Source organism: Bufo bufo, chromosome 9, assembly GCF_905171765.1.
Source record: "Bufo bufo chromosome 9, aBufBuf1.1, whole genome shotgun sequence".
Taxonomy (NCBI): Eukaryota; Metazoa; Chordata; class Amphibia; order Anura; family Bufonidae; genus Bufo; species Bufo bufo.
The window spans coordinates 133,213,504-133,228,312 of NC_053397.1; the positions used below are offsets into that span (position 1 = coordinate 133,213,504).

Genomic DNA, 14,809 nt, shown 5'->3' on the forward strand with positions numbered 1-14,809 from the left:
AGGGTGTGTCTATTAAGACCTCCAACACCAGGTTTAGGTCCCATGGTGGAACAATGGAGTGTACAAACGGACATAGTCTGGATGCGCCTTTTATAAACCGCTTAACAGCAAATCTGCCAGTCTTACCTCTAAGAAGCTACTCAATGCCGAGACTTGCACTTTCAGGGTACTTGGTTTAAGCCCTTTATCAAGGCCTGCTTGTAGAAAGTCCAATATGAGTGGAATATTGGGATTTTGGCTGTTGTTGCAATTGTCTAATGCGAATTCAACAAAGGCTTTCCATGTTCTAGTATAGATCTTGGAAGTGGACTCCTTTTTACTGTATAAAAGGGTGGAGATTACCACCTCCGACAGACCCCTCGGTTTTAATAGAGTTTCCTCACCTTTCCAGGCAGTTAAGTGCAATATTGCCACATCTGGATGGAACACCGAACCTTGTCGTAGAAGTCCTGGATACATTGGGAGAGACCAGAAACATCCCGCTGCCAGATTGAATTGGAGCGGAAACCAAGACCTCTTTGGCCAGAAAGGCGGGATTAGTATAATTTGAGCCTTTTCCTCCAATGCTTTTGTCAATACTCTCGGAATTAGATTGTAAGGGGGAAAAGCATAAAGGAGATCTTTTGGCCATTGGCTTGATAAGGCATCCACCATAAATGGCTGGTCCTGGCTGGAGAGGGAACCGAACAGCTCGAGCCGTCTTTTTTGGCTTGCGAAAAAGTCCACCTTTGGAATTCCCCACTTCTTTGCCATTTGTCTGAACATATCGGGGTCTAGTGACCACTCTCCTGCTCTTAAATACCTTCTGCTGGCGTTGGTTGTTATGATGACTTGCTCTGATGGTCTCCAAAAAAAAAAAAAAACACTAAGTTTTTTTTTCTTATTATTTTCCACCAGAAGAGTGATATTTTTACTTTTAACAGAATTTTTACTCTCCTGTCTAAAGAGTCTTGATTCCCGTCCCAGGATTCTAAGAGGAACTTCTGTAGGATCCTTGTATGGTGTTGGGCCCATCTGACCGCAGGAATTGTGGAAGTTAGATGACCCAGTAGCGCCATGACGTCCCTGATTAATACTCTTCTGGATTCACAGAATAGTGAGATCCTTTGACCTAGGGCGATCTGTTTCTCTTGAGGGAGAAAAGACATGAGTTTGTGGGAATCTAGAAGGATTCCTAAAAAGGTCTTCCTTTGGCTGGATACTAGATCTTATTTCTGAATATTCACCAACCAGCCCAGCTCCACTAATTTCTCCTGAATGATTTTTAGATGTATTTGAAGATCCTGAAGGGATGGGGCTGAAATCAAAAGATCGTCCAAATATGGTATGATTAGTATCCCTTGGAGATGAAGGAACCCGGTTACTTTGGCCATGATCTTTGTAAATATTCTTGGGGCTGATGACAGCCCGAAAGGTAGTGCCTGGAACTGGAAGTGACATCTGTGACCTTTTAGCGATATTGCGATTCGGATAAACTTTTGGTATCCTCTGAATAGGCACATGGTAGTATGCATCTGAAAGATCCATCATTACCATGTAACAGTCGGGAGACAGGAGGTTTACTGTGGATCTGATAGATATGAGCTACAAAAAGTTCAAGATGGAAACTGTTTAATTTCTTCAGATTGATAATTTATCTGAAGGTCCTGTTTGGTTTCTTGATTAGGAATATGGGTGAATAAAACCCCTTCCCTTCCTGATCTATAGGAACCGGGGTGATTACTTGTTTTTCTAAAAGGGATAGAATCTCTGATTCCAAAGCTTGCTGTTCTTCTACTTTTCTTAATGGTCTGTTGAAGGTAAAGTAATCTGGAGGAGGCGTGTTGAACTAGAGTTTGTTTCCCATGCTTATTGTATCTTTTACTCATGTCGAGGCTGAAATTTTTTCCCAGACTGAGGAAAACATTTTTACTCTGCCGTCCACCTGAAACCTGGCATCATTGGGTAGGCTTTGTAGAGGATTCAGGGTTGAATAAGAACCCTCTCCCTCTTCCCCTGTAGGGCTGCCATCTTCCAGAGCTCTTTCCTCCTTTGCTCTGGCCTAGCCTTTCTTTGACCTCGAAAGGAACGATGCTGTTGGTAGAATCTGGAATCAGAAGGAAATCTTTTTTCTGTCTGATGCCTTATCCAATATATATTCAAGGACCGAACCAAACATGGAATGGAGCATAGAAGACTCTTTGATGTGGTGTCTCCAGACCATGACCTGAGCCATATAGCCCTTCGTGTGGCATTCGAGAGGGCTGCGGATCCGGCTGAAAGTTTTACAAGGTCTGCTGAGGATCAGAGAAAATTTGAGGCTTGATTTAACATGGGGTATGAAGCTAGGATCTCCTCCCTTGGGGTCCCTGCTGCCAGGTGCTCTTCTAGTTGTGTCAAACAGACAGATAGGGACCTAGAGGTACATGTGGCAGCTATACTGGGTCTTAGCATGGCCGTATTTGTCTCCCTTACACGTTTCAAAAGACCCTCACACTTTATCCATGGGGTCCTTTAAAAAGACCCATATCTTCAAAAGGCATGCGGTCGACCGAGGCATCAATCTTAGGGGTTTTATCCCACAACACTGAGTCTTCATCTGCGAAGGGATATTTCCGTTTAAAGGAACTTCGGAATTATATTACGCTTCTCTGGATCTTTCCATTCTTTAGAAATGAATGAAAAAAAGAGAAAGTTCAGCAGCTCTCACCTGCCCCTCCTTCAGCTGTGAGCATGGATAACCCGAGTCAGGCAACGGGTAATGATATGAAAAAAGGTTGTAGAAATCCAGCTCCACTTTGATAAAGGAAAATAAATTTATTTTGCTTGCGGTAAAATCTCATTTATCAGTTACAAAAATAGCAGTCTTGTCATTTAGAAATGAATGATTTTATGTTAGCATGAACGGGAAAGACCTTTCTTTTCCTTTCTCCTAGTGCCTGGTACATTTTGTCCCGAGTGGATAGAGGTTCCTTAACTTCAATATTCATGGTGGCTCGTATGGTCTTTAATAATTGTTTTGCATCCTCTGGGATACAGAAGGGTCTCCCCAAGTCATCCTCAGACAATTCTGACCCATCATTTGATAGGATCTCTCCCTCGTCAGAGCCGGGTTCCTCCTGAGGATCCGACCTTTGCGATCTCTGAGAGGTAGAGTGTCGTGGAGAACTTGGTGGTAATCTTGTGTCAATTGCTGTCTTAACCTCTTCCTTTATCATACTCCTTATAGACTCAAGGAAGTAAGGTGACTCCTCGGACACTACTTTGTCCGTACACATCTGGGACTTAATGCTTTTTTAGTCTTGGACGGAAGGGACTTCCTGCATAGCAGGAGTAGCAGCCAAGCGTGGAGAAGCGCTAAGGCAAAGCGGAAGTGCCCCAGTCGCGTCACAGATCGCGCAAAAAAAATTGCCGGCAAAGAAAAGCGCGAGCGTGGGAAACATGGGGAAAAAATAAAAATAAAAAGGCAGCCGCCGCCAGGATGCAGGGGATAACGAGCCCTCCTAACAAACGGGAAAAGGCGCAGCAGCATGGCGCTGCGAATAGCCACTACCCCAAGAAGGAATCCCTCCTCCCTCTCAGCCAGCAGGCCCTCTCAGATCCACAGGTAAGCCCTGAAGAACCGTGTCACAGTGTGAGCACGGAGGGAGGGGGAGCTGCAGGAAAGCCGTTGTACTTATCCGAGTCCTGCAGTCTTCACCCTCTGTTCCGGACAAGCATGGGGTCATCTCTTCAGTCATCTGGCACAAGGAGTGGCAGTGCACTGGATAAAGGGCAGGACTAGGTGACCCCAGATCTGGTAGGCCACCGGAGCTGCCCGTCGAGCCCGGTTCCACTTATCTTCTGGGGGGAAAGGGAGGTAGCCGGGGACGGTCATTCGACCCCGGCGCTCGCTTCGCTGAGAGACCAAGGATGCACCATGCGACCCTGCGTTCTCTGTTTAGAAAAAAACAAACAGGAGAAGAAAAAACTACAGGGACAACCCTGCAGGAGCAGGAGTTTCACCTCCTTATCCGACACCAAGCTAAAACTGAGGACCTCCTGTTGGAGCCTGGGGGTATAGCCAGTGGAGGAGGAGCTGTTTTTTTTCTTATTTGCATAGTGTCTCCTCCTAGTTGTGGCTTAAGCGATACCCATGGTCTGTGTCCCCCAATGGAATGGGCGAGAAAACACCCTTCACAACTGTTGGCCAGATCAAGAACACTCTCCAGGAGGTAGGCGTATGTGTGTCAAAGTCAACAAATCAAGAGAAGACTTCACCAGAGTGAATACAGAGGGTTCACCACAAGATGTAAACTATTGGTGAGCCTCAAAAACAGAAAGGCCAGATTAGAGTTTGCCAAACTACATCTAAAAAAGCCTTCACAGTTCTGGAACATCATCCTATGGACAGATAAGACCAAGATCAACTTGTGCCAGAGTGATGGGAAGAGAAAAATATGGATAAGGAAAGGAACTGCTCATGATCCTAAGCATACCACCTCATCAGTGAAGCATGGTGGTGGTAGTGTCATGGCATGGGCATGTATGGCTGCCAATGGAACTGGTTCTCTTGAATTTATTGATAATTGACAAAAGCAGCAGGATGAATTCTGAAGTGTTTCAGCAATATTATCTGCTCATATTCAGCCAAATGCTTCAGAACTCATTGGACGGCGCTTCACAGTGCAGATGTACAACGACCCAAAGTATACTGCCAATGCAACCAAAGAGTTTAAGGGAAAGAAATGGAATTGAATGTTATACAAAGGCCAAGTCAATCACCTGCCCTGAATCCTATTGAGCATGCCTTTCACTTGCTGAAGACAAAACTGAAGAGAAAATGCCCCAAGAGGGCAAGCAGGAACTGAAGACAGTTGCAGTAGAGTCCTGGCAGAGCATCACCAGGGATGAAACCCAGCATCTGGTGATGTCTATGCGTAACAGACTTCAGGCTGTAATTGACTGGATTTGCAACCAAGTAGTAAAAAGTGAGTTTGATTTATGATTATTATTCTGTCCCATTACTTTTGGTCCCTTAACAAATGGGAGGCACATATGCAAACTGTTGTAATTCCTACACTGTTCACCTGATTTGGATGTAAATACCCTCAAATAAAAGTTGACAGTCTGCAGTTAAAGCACATCTTGTTCATTTCAAATCCATTGTGGTGGTGTATAGAGCCAAAATTGTTAGAATTGTGTTGATGTCCCAATATTTATGGACCTGACTAAGTAGCAAAGTTGGTGGGGGACTTAATTTTTGCCCACACTGTACTTCAGGCAGATTTACAAATGACCAGCTTCTCAAGCCAGACAGCCCCAGTAGATTTGTATCCCTTTGGGGAGGGGAGACTGTGCTGACTGGCAGGTCACAGGGGAGTAAACTCCAGTATGCCATCTTTTCTTCTGGTGAAGAAGTGATAGCAAGTTTGGCATCCCACAGTGCTCCCCTGTGAGAATGAAGGGGGGGGGGGGGGGGGGGCAGAGTGCTGCAGAGTGGCATGGTTCTAGAAATAAAACTATTGTGGCTGGCAAAACTGTGAGTCTGCCTCAGAGTGTTAACGAAGCTGCAGCACGCCTCTCCGACAGGCTATTCCATCCATTACAGGGGTCTCCACAGGGTACAGGGCCCCCATTTTTGTGATTGGTGGGAGTCGCAATGTTAGATCCCCCACCAATCTTGAATTCCCTATCCACAAGGGGATAATTTGTTATAAACCGAACACCCCTTTAAAGGAATTTTGTAAAACCTAGAATTTTAACTAGCTTCAGTCAAAAAAGAAAAAAAAAGGAAAAAGAAAAAAGGATGCAGTCAGAAGCTGGAGTACTGTTGACCATGTCTATACCCAGCCCAAAAAACCAGCTGGGGACTGGAAGATTGATGATCAGGAGGCTGTGTGCTGTTTTAGGGAGGAGGGGGAGCAAGTAAGAGTGTAAATGGGAAAACACCTTTAATGGTGTTGTCTCACCTAAACATTTTTTGGGATAATGCTCCAGATGTCACCCACCCCCCATCTCCAGAACAGGACCCCTGAAGTGAAGGAGAGCACACTGTGCATGTGTGGCAACCACTCCATTCACTGCTATGGGAATTCTGAAATAGTTTACGCAGTCTGCTATTTTCAGAACTCCCATAGTGATGAATGGAGGGTGAATACGCATGGACAGATGCTCTCCTTTCACTTCAGAGACCCAGTCTGCAATAGGAGCGCATCTTAGAGGCCTGTACCCGATATTTGCAGCATAACCTAGAGGTGTGCCATAAATGTTCAGATTGAGCTGCATCTAACAAAACCCATCCAGCCAAGTAGTAACTTCCTCTGTACTGATGAAAATAAGAATCTGCAAATGGTGTTGTTCACAAATGGGTGTGTCTGGTTTAAAGGGGTTGTGTCACTTCAGTAAGTGGCATTTATTATGTAGAGGAAGTTAATACAAGGCACTTACTAATGTATTATGATTGTCCATATTGCCTACTTCGCTGGCTGGATTCATTTTTCCATCACATTATACACTACTCGTTTCCATGGTTACAGACCACTCTGCAATCCATCAGTGGTGGTTGCGCTTGCACACTATAGGAAAAAGCATCAGCCACTCTGGTGGCTGGGATCATGGGATCACACAAAGGCTAGTGCTTTTACCTATATTGTGCAAGCACGACCACCACTGATGGATTGCAGGGTGGTCTGTAACCATAGAAACGAGCAGTGAATAATGTGATGGAAAAATAAATCCAGCCAAAGGAAGCAAAAATGGATAATAACAGTATATCAGTAAATGCCTTGTATTAACTTTCTCTACATGATAAATGCCACTTACTGAAGACAGACAACCCCTTTAATGGTATAAGCCAATGTGAACAAGGCCCTTCAACTTGGGAAAATAATGAGTACTGATCAAGTAGATCTGTGCACATGTAGCGCAGATTACATGGCAAAATCATGTCAGCAGCATTTCAACAGTTTCCATGGCATAATGGTCGGAAATAAATTACCAAATCGAGCACTCTTTGGCTCCAGTGCTTTTTAATTTTCCAAAAACAGATGCAAAATACTTACCAGAATACTGCTGCATGAATAAAGCCCAAAGCAGGATTTTACCTATGTTCCGGTGAAAAACTAATTTGTGATGCACTTACCTTCCAAGTCAGAGATCATTGTTTCATGCTTGTGTTTCAACTTGGCCAAGCTCTTTGACTTTTCTTCTTCCTCGGCTAAATTCGTTGAAAATTCTGAAATGCGTTCCTCAAGAATTTTCTTCTCCTATATAGGTATAAAATTAGCATTTTTTTTATTCCATTGTACTTAAAAATCCTAATATGTTTCATTAAAAACCATTCACATTATCGGCTGCTTTATCCTCTTCACAGTGAAGTTGATCAGAAAGTGGACCATACAGTTTGTAGCCCTCATCTCTGCATTCCTGAGAACTCAAAAACCTCATTTATGCAGAACCTGTCACCACGTGGGCAGCACTTCTAAAGCGAAAGGAAATGAACAGATTGATATATAGTTTTGTGGGAAAATATTCAAATAATCTGGGGAGGTGGGGGAAGACTAGAAGACAGACCAGAGGCCATGGGTATAGATGCTTTCACTAGGAGGCAACACTAAGCAGAAAGTGTTAGCTCCCTTCAGTGGCGTACATAGAGACGTAAGGGCCCCATAGCAAGACTCAAACCAGCCCCCCACATACACACGAGAAGGGTTTCTGCCTAAACCCTTTTCAATGACCTTTGGGCCATTTTCCCTCCGCCTCATTTGCTAAAAGTTGTCCCTTTAGACTTTTAGAGGGTAGAGTCCTGACCAAGTTACCCCCTCTTCTACTGGAGGTGAAGATCCCAACTGGGCCTACTCTTGCCCTGGGCCCCATAGCAGTCGCATGGTCTGCTGCTATGGTAGTTACCCCGCTGGCTCCTTTTATCAGCTAAACATCTCCTGCAGACACTGAGCTATCAGTCTCTATGCAAGCAGCAGCAGCCAGGAGAAGGTAGACCGTAACAGACAGAACTAGAGATGGGTCAGGTGGGGCTAATCCATAAAAAAAATAAACTGGCAAAATACCTAGGTGGGATACCATGGGACATCTATAGAGTCCCAAGTGGGGGAGAAGAGGGGAGAGGGAGAAGAAAAAAAAACAAAAAAAAAAAACACAGAACAGAAAGGCTGGGTGAAGACTCCAGCAACCAAAATACATCTAAGGCAAACTATTAAAGACAGGACAGAGATGTGGCCTGACATCTGTAGAGCGGAGGCATCATGGTGCCACAGAAAAAGGGCAATTCAAGGATTTGCACTGTCCTACGTAGCTAAAACCCAAGCATGCAGCTACTAGGCATGGCTGTGCAGAAGCTGAAACTGCAGCCCAGCAAGCGCAACCGTACTCAAATCTCATTACAAACTGCCTTGTCACCATGTTTTGTTAATGGCTGCACAGTTTCAGCATTAACTCATTGCAAACTGTTTTTTCAGCGTGGTACCTGAATACCCCACACAGCTTGCAGGGCCACTTGGACCTCTTACCATTATGAAGAAGCATCATATAGGACATTACAGAAGAACTGAGCAGCATAAAGCAGTTAGGGCAAAATATAAATTACAAATGCATTGCAAGAACGGAACTGTCTCTCCGTTTGTCATACGGACAAACTGATCCGTTTCTATTATTTTTTTTTAAACATTTTTACTGGTCTGCGCATAAGGACGTATCCGGCATTGCAGTATTTTTAATGCCGAATCCTGCACTAATACATTTCAATGTAAATTAATGCCATCATTCCAGCAACTGATCCGCAGTATTTCCTCCGTCCAAAACACCGTTCAGTGAATGAACTGATGACATCCTGAACAGATTTCTCTCCATTCAGAATGCATGGGGATAAAACTGATAAGTTCTTTTCCGGTATAGAGCTCCTAGGACGGAACTCTATGCCGGAAAAGAAAAACTCTAGTGTGAAAGTACCCTTACACTGGTTTCAAACGGCTACAGCAATCTTATCGACACCCACCCCTTTGTTGAACTTGTCTTTAACTGTCCTCATGTAACCGATTAGAACAGGCATGGCCAACCTGTGGCTCTCCAGCTGTTGTAAAACTACAATTCCCACCACGCCATGCTGTAGGCCGATAGCTGTTGGCAGTCTGGGAGTTGTAGTTTTGCAACATCTGGAGAGCCTCAGGTTGGCCATCCCTGGATTAGAACCTGAATTCTACACATTTTCATAAGCAATGTTATTTTAAATTATTTAGAGCTCTAAAAACTTCCTGGTAGATGGCTGCACTGACTTTGGATATAACACAGTGGGCAAACACCAGCAGATGACATTGCTCCCCAAACCACTGACTGGGGAAACTGGGCCTCAAACAACTTGAATTGTGTGCCTCTCCACTATTCCTTCAGACTCTGGGACCTTGATTTTCAAATCAAAAGCAACATTTTTATTTCATCAGAAAACAGAACTTTAGACCAATGAGCAACAGTCCAGTGCTTTTTCTGCTTAGCCTAGGTAAAAACGCTTCTGATGCCGACTGTGGGTCATGGGCGGCCTGACAAGGAATGCTACAGTTAAAGCCCATGTCCTGGATACATCTTTGTGTGGTGGCTCCTGAAGCACTGACTCCAGCCATAGTCCACTCCTTCTGAACTTCTCCAAAATCCCTGAATGGCCTTTTCTTAACAATCCTTTCAAAGCTGCAGTTATCCCTGTTTGTACAACTTTTTCTACCATGCTTTCCTTCCACTCAACTTCCCGTTAATATGCCTGGATACAGCACTCTGAGCAGCCAGCTTCTTTAGCACTGACCTTCTGTGGCTCATCCTCCTTGTAGAGGGTGTCATTGACTGACTTTAGGACAACTGAAGTCAGCAGTCTTCCCCATGATTGTGTAGCCTACTGAACCAGACAGAGACTGGCTTAGGCTGGGATAACCTACGCCAACGTTCAGTTCCGGAATAGGCGTATGCCACTGTACATAGCCGTATACCACTGTACACAGCCGGATCTCCATTTACTGTAATGGGACCCGGACACTTTCCAGCATATCTGTCTTTTTGCTTGCATGTTGGATACAGTGATTTCCGGCAGTCTGTTCCTCTGCCAGAGCAAACTGCTGGAGTTCAAAGTGCAGATGTGAACAAGGCCTTAGGGAACCTTTGCTGCTTTTCTGTGTTGATTAGCCGATTAGGGTGCGACAACATGAGTCTACAATATTAAGCTTTTTCATAATACTCAAATTTTAACACACACACACACATATATATATATATATATATATATATATACACACAAAAGTTTGGACACACTTTCTCATTCAAAGAGTTTTTTTTATTTTCATGACTATGAAAATTGTAGATTCACACTGAAGGCATCAAAACTATGAATTAACACATGTGGAATTATATACATAACAAACAAGTGTGAAACAACTGAAAATATGTCATATTCTAGGTTCTTCAAAGTAGCCACCTTTTGTTTTGATTACTGCTTTGCACACTCTTGGCATTCTCTTGATGAGCTTCAAGAGGTAGTCCCCTGAAATGGTTTTCACTTCAGAGGTGTGCCCTGTCAGGTTTAATAAGAGGGATTTCTTGCCTTATAAATGGGGTTGGGACCATCAGTTGCATTGAGGAGAAGTCAGGTGGATACACAGCTGATAGTCTTACTGAATAGACTGTTAGAATTTGTATTATGGCAAGAAAAAAGCAGCTAAGTAAAGAAAAACGAGTGGCCATCATTACTTTAAGAAATGAAGGTCAGTCAGTCAGCCGAAAAATTGGGAAAACTTTGAAAGTAAGGGCTATTTGACCATGAAGGAGAGTGATGGGGTGCTGCGCCAGATGACCTGGCCTCCACAGTCACCGGACCTGAACCCAATCGAGATTGTTTGGGGTGAGCTGGACCGCAGAGTGAAGGCAAAAAGGGCCAACAAGTGCTAAGCATCTCTGGGAACTCCTTCAAGACTGTTGGAAGACCATTTCAGGGGACTACCTCTTGAAGCTCATCAAGAGAATGCCAAGAGTGTGCAAAGCAGTAATCAAAAGCAAAAGGTGGCTACTTTGAAGAACCTAGAATATGACATATTTTCAGTTGTTTCACACTTGTTTGTTATGTATATAATTCCACATGTGTTAATTCATTGTTTTGATGACTTCATAGTCATGAAAATAAAAGAAAACTCTTTGAATGAGAAGGTGTGTCCAAACTTTTGGTCTGTACTTTATATTGGTTAATTTCATTTTTTTTTAGATCCTTGTGTTTTCATTAGCTGTAAGCCATAATCTTCAATATTAAAAGAAAAACACTTGAAATAGAGCACTATGTAATGAATCTATATAAAACGAGTTTCTCTTTTTGAATTACAGGAATAAGTTAACTTTTTAATGATATTGTAATTTATTGAGATGCGCTTGTATTACACAACTTAGCTGGCAACAAGGACAAGAATTTGGAAAATGGCTCATAACTAAAGTAATTAGAGTCCTGATCAAACGTTTAAGATCACTTGAAAAATGGCAAAAAATCATTTAGCATGGCTGGATCTTAACAAGGTTCCAAGTAGAGCTTCAACATGCAACAAGAAGAAATGGGAGTGAGAAAACATTTTGAGCATTCAATGTAATAAAAACGAATAAAACGGAAACGGGCTGTTTTTCAGCTGATCAAAAGTTTAGGACCACACCTCCAAAAAAAAACTAAACACCCCCCTCAAAAACAGAAATCCAACTTCCAAACATGAACTCAGTAATGAGTAGCTCCGCCGTTATTGTTTATCACTTCCAAAATTTGTTTCGGCATGCTTGATGCAAGCGTTCCCATGAGGCGAGTGGGAACATTTCTCCAAGTGGTGAAGACGGCCGCACGAAGGCCATCTACTGTCTGGAACTGTTGTCCATTTTTGTAAACTTCCCTTGCCATCCATCCCCAAAGGTTCTCAATTGGATTTAGATCGGGGAACACGCAGGATGGGCCAAAAGAGTGATGTTATTCTCCTGGAAGTCGTCCCTTGTCCTGCGGGCATTGTGTACTGTAGCGTTGTCCTGTTGAAAAACCCAGTCGTTACCACACAGACGAGGCCACTCAGTCATGAGGAATGCTCTCTGCAACATCTGGACATAGCCAGCGGCCGTTTGACGCCCCTGCACTTCCTGAAGCTCCATTGTTCCACTGAAGGAAAAAGTACCCCAGACTATTATGGCGCCCCCTCCACTGTGGCGCGTAGAAAACATCTCAGGTGGGATCTGCTTGTCATGCCAGTAACATTAGAAACAGGACCATCAAGGTTAAATTTTTTCTCAGAGAATAAAACTTTCTTCCACCTTTGAATGTCCCATGTTTGGTGCTCTCTTGCAAAGTCCAAAAGAGCAGTTCTGTGGCGTTCAAGGAGACGAGGTCTTTGAAGCTTTTCAGTCTCAGATGCCATCTGATGGTTATGGGGCTGCAGTCAGCACCAGTAAGGGCCTTAATTTGGGTCGAGGATCATCCAGTGTCTTGACGGAAAGCCAATTGAATCCTCCGGCTCAGTGCTGATGACATTTTTTTGGGTCTTCCACTTGACTTTTTTTGTTCCATAACCCTTAGGATCATTTAAGAAATTCCAAATGACTGTCTTACTGCGTCCCACCTCAGCAGCGATGGCACGCTGTGAGACCCTTCTGCAGTTCAACAACCCGACCACGTTCAAAAAGGGAGTTTTCACAACGTGTGACTACCTGACAGAAAATGACAATGAATCCACATCTTTGCAAAGATTTGGCCTTTTAAAGGCATGTGGTCCTAAACTTTTGATCAGCTGAAAAACAGCCTGTTTCAGTTTAATCGTTATTTTCAATTAATTGAATGCTCAAAAAAGGAGATTTTTGTATAACTTACCAGTAAAATCTCTCTCGCTCTTCATTGTGGGACACAGGAACCATGGGGTATAGCCATGTCCTCTAGGAGGCGGTGACACTAGTATAAGCTGTTAGCTCCTCCCCTGGCAGCTATACTCCCTACAACCTGGAGAAAGAGCTTCAGTTTGTGTACACGCAGTAGGAGAAGCAAGCTAACCAAGAAAAAAACATGGAACACCAACCATGCCAAAAGACCCAACAGGGTTCTAACCAGAAAATGCCACAATAATACTGGGTGGGTGCTGTGTCCCCCAATGAAGACTGAGAAAGATTTTACTGGTAAGTTATACAAAAATCTCCTTTTCTCGCCCATATTAATTGGGGGACACAGGAACCGTGGGACATTCAAGAGCAGTCCACGGGAAGGAAAAACCACAGACCCATGGAAGCAAGCGTCCCCGCTGGTATCTAAGAAACTGCCGCCTGCAAGACCATGCAGCGTCCGCCGATGCATAAGTATGCACCTGGTAAAAGTTTGTGAATGTGTGTAAGGAGGACAGTTAGCCGCGTCACACAACCGCGCAGCCGAAGCGCGATGCCTCAGAGCCAAAGACGCGCCCACCGCTCAGTGGGGCGAGCTGTGACACCCAAGGGTGGAACCCCGCACCGGGTGTGGAATGGTATAGCATTTGCAGACCGAATCCATCGTGCAATTGCCACCTTGGAGGCCGCCCATCCCTTGCGTGGAACCTCCGGATGACAAAAAAGGGGTTCCGTACGCCAGAAGGGACTGGAGGCCGCCAAAAATGATCAGAGCCCTGACGTCACGAAGTAACTCCCTTCCCTAGGGAGGAGAGGGACAGTGAAGGAAGGACAACTTCATTGATGTGGAAGACAGAGACCACCTTCGGGAGAAAAGAAAATGAGCCGGAGAACCGCCTTATCCAGGAAGGGTTGTCTGCAAGAGAGCACCCCCAACTCAGACACCCGTCTGATGGATGTGATAGCCACAAGAAAAAAAAAATACCTTCTAGGACTGGAGCCGGAGAGAACTCTCCCCAAGGGCTCAAAGGGAGAAGACTGGAAAGCTGAGAGAACTATATTCAGATCCCAAGGCGGTAAGGGACGGTACGGAGGAACCGAATGTGCCACTCCCTTAAGGAAAGTTTTCCATAGGCACCAGAGGACGCTGGAAGCTGCCCCAGGATAGAAGCGCCAACACCTGACCCATCAAGAAACTAAGGGCTAAACCAAAGTCCATCCCTGATTGCAGAAAGGATAGGATCGTGGAGAGAGAAAAAACAGAGCGAGGGAATGTCCCGGCTTTCACAGAATCCCAGGAGGACCGCCAGGGCCTACAATAGATCCTGGGCGGTGCAGGCTTCCCAGCCTGAATCATTGTGCGGATGACGTCCGCCGAAAAACCTTCCCCACATCAAGATGATATTTTAATAGCCACGCCGTCAACCAAGACCCTAAATGCCGATGCAAGACCGGACCCCGAAAGAAGGTAGTCTCTGAGTGGCAGTGACCAAGGGAGGGAGAACTCCCGCCAACGAGATGTCAGGGCGTCCATGTCGTATGTTTCCGGAACTCCTGCTCGGGAGAGAAGGTGGGGAGCTTTCGTGTAGATACCGTTAGCACACCCAGACCAATAGAAGGAGTCCCCATAGAAGGAGGGATGTGGAGGGCGCCACAGCCCACCAGTCGGGACCGGAGCGTGTCTGGAATGGAAGGCCACCAAAAGAATACCCCGTGCAAATGCAGATGAGGGAAGGTAGCAACATAGGAACTACCAAGGCATGCGGGGTGTCTATGAACCATGATCCAGAGGAGGAAAAGGACAGGGGAAGAATCGGCTAGGTCCAAGCCCATTTCCCGTCTGAGACTGGCGCTATACAGAAGTAGCCAAGGATCAATTGGCTGCGCAAAAAAAAATAAAAAACTCTGCCTGAAGAGGAAGCCAGGCAAGGGGAGTCGCACTGTATTGCTAGCCCCATCCCCAGCAGAGGAGGGG

The 14,809-nt window shown here is 44.8% G+C and overlaps 1 protein-coding gene across 3 annotated transcripts in view; it reads right to left on the minus strand.

Annotated features, from left to right (window-relative positions):
* MYH9 (myosin heavy chain 9) overlaps positions 1 to 14,809 on the minus strand; it is a 428,796-nt gene that overhangs the window by 188,677 nt on the left and 225,310 nt on the right. For all 3 annotated transcript variants that reach the window (XM_040407416.1, XM_040407417.1, XM_040407418.1), the window contains one exon: positions 7,103 to 7,226. In XM_040407416.1, coding sequence (XP_040263350.1) covers positions 7,103 to 7,226 — 124 coding nt within the window. The remainder of the gene's footprint in view (positions 1 to 7,102; positions 7,227 to 14,809) is intronic.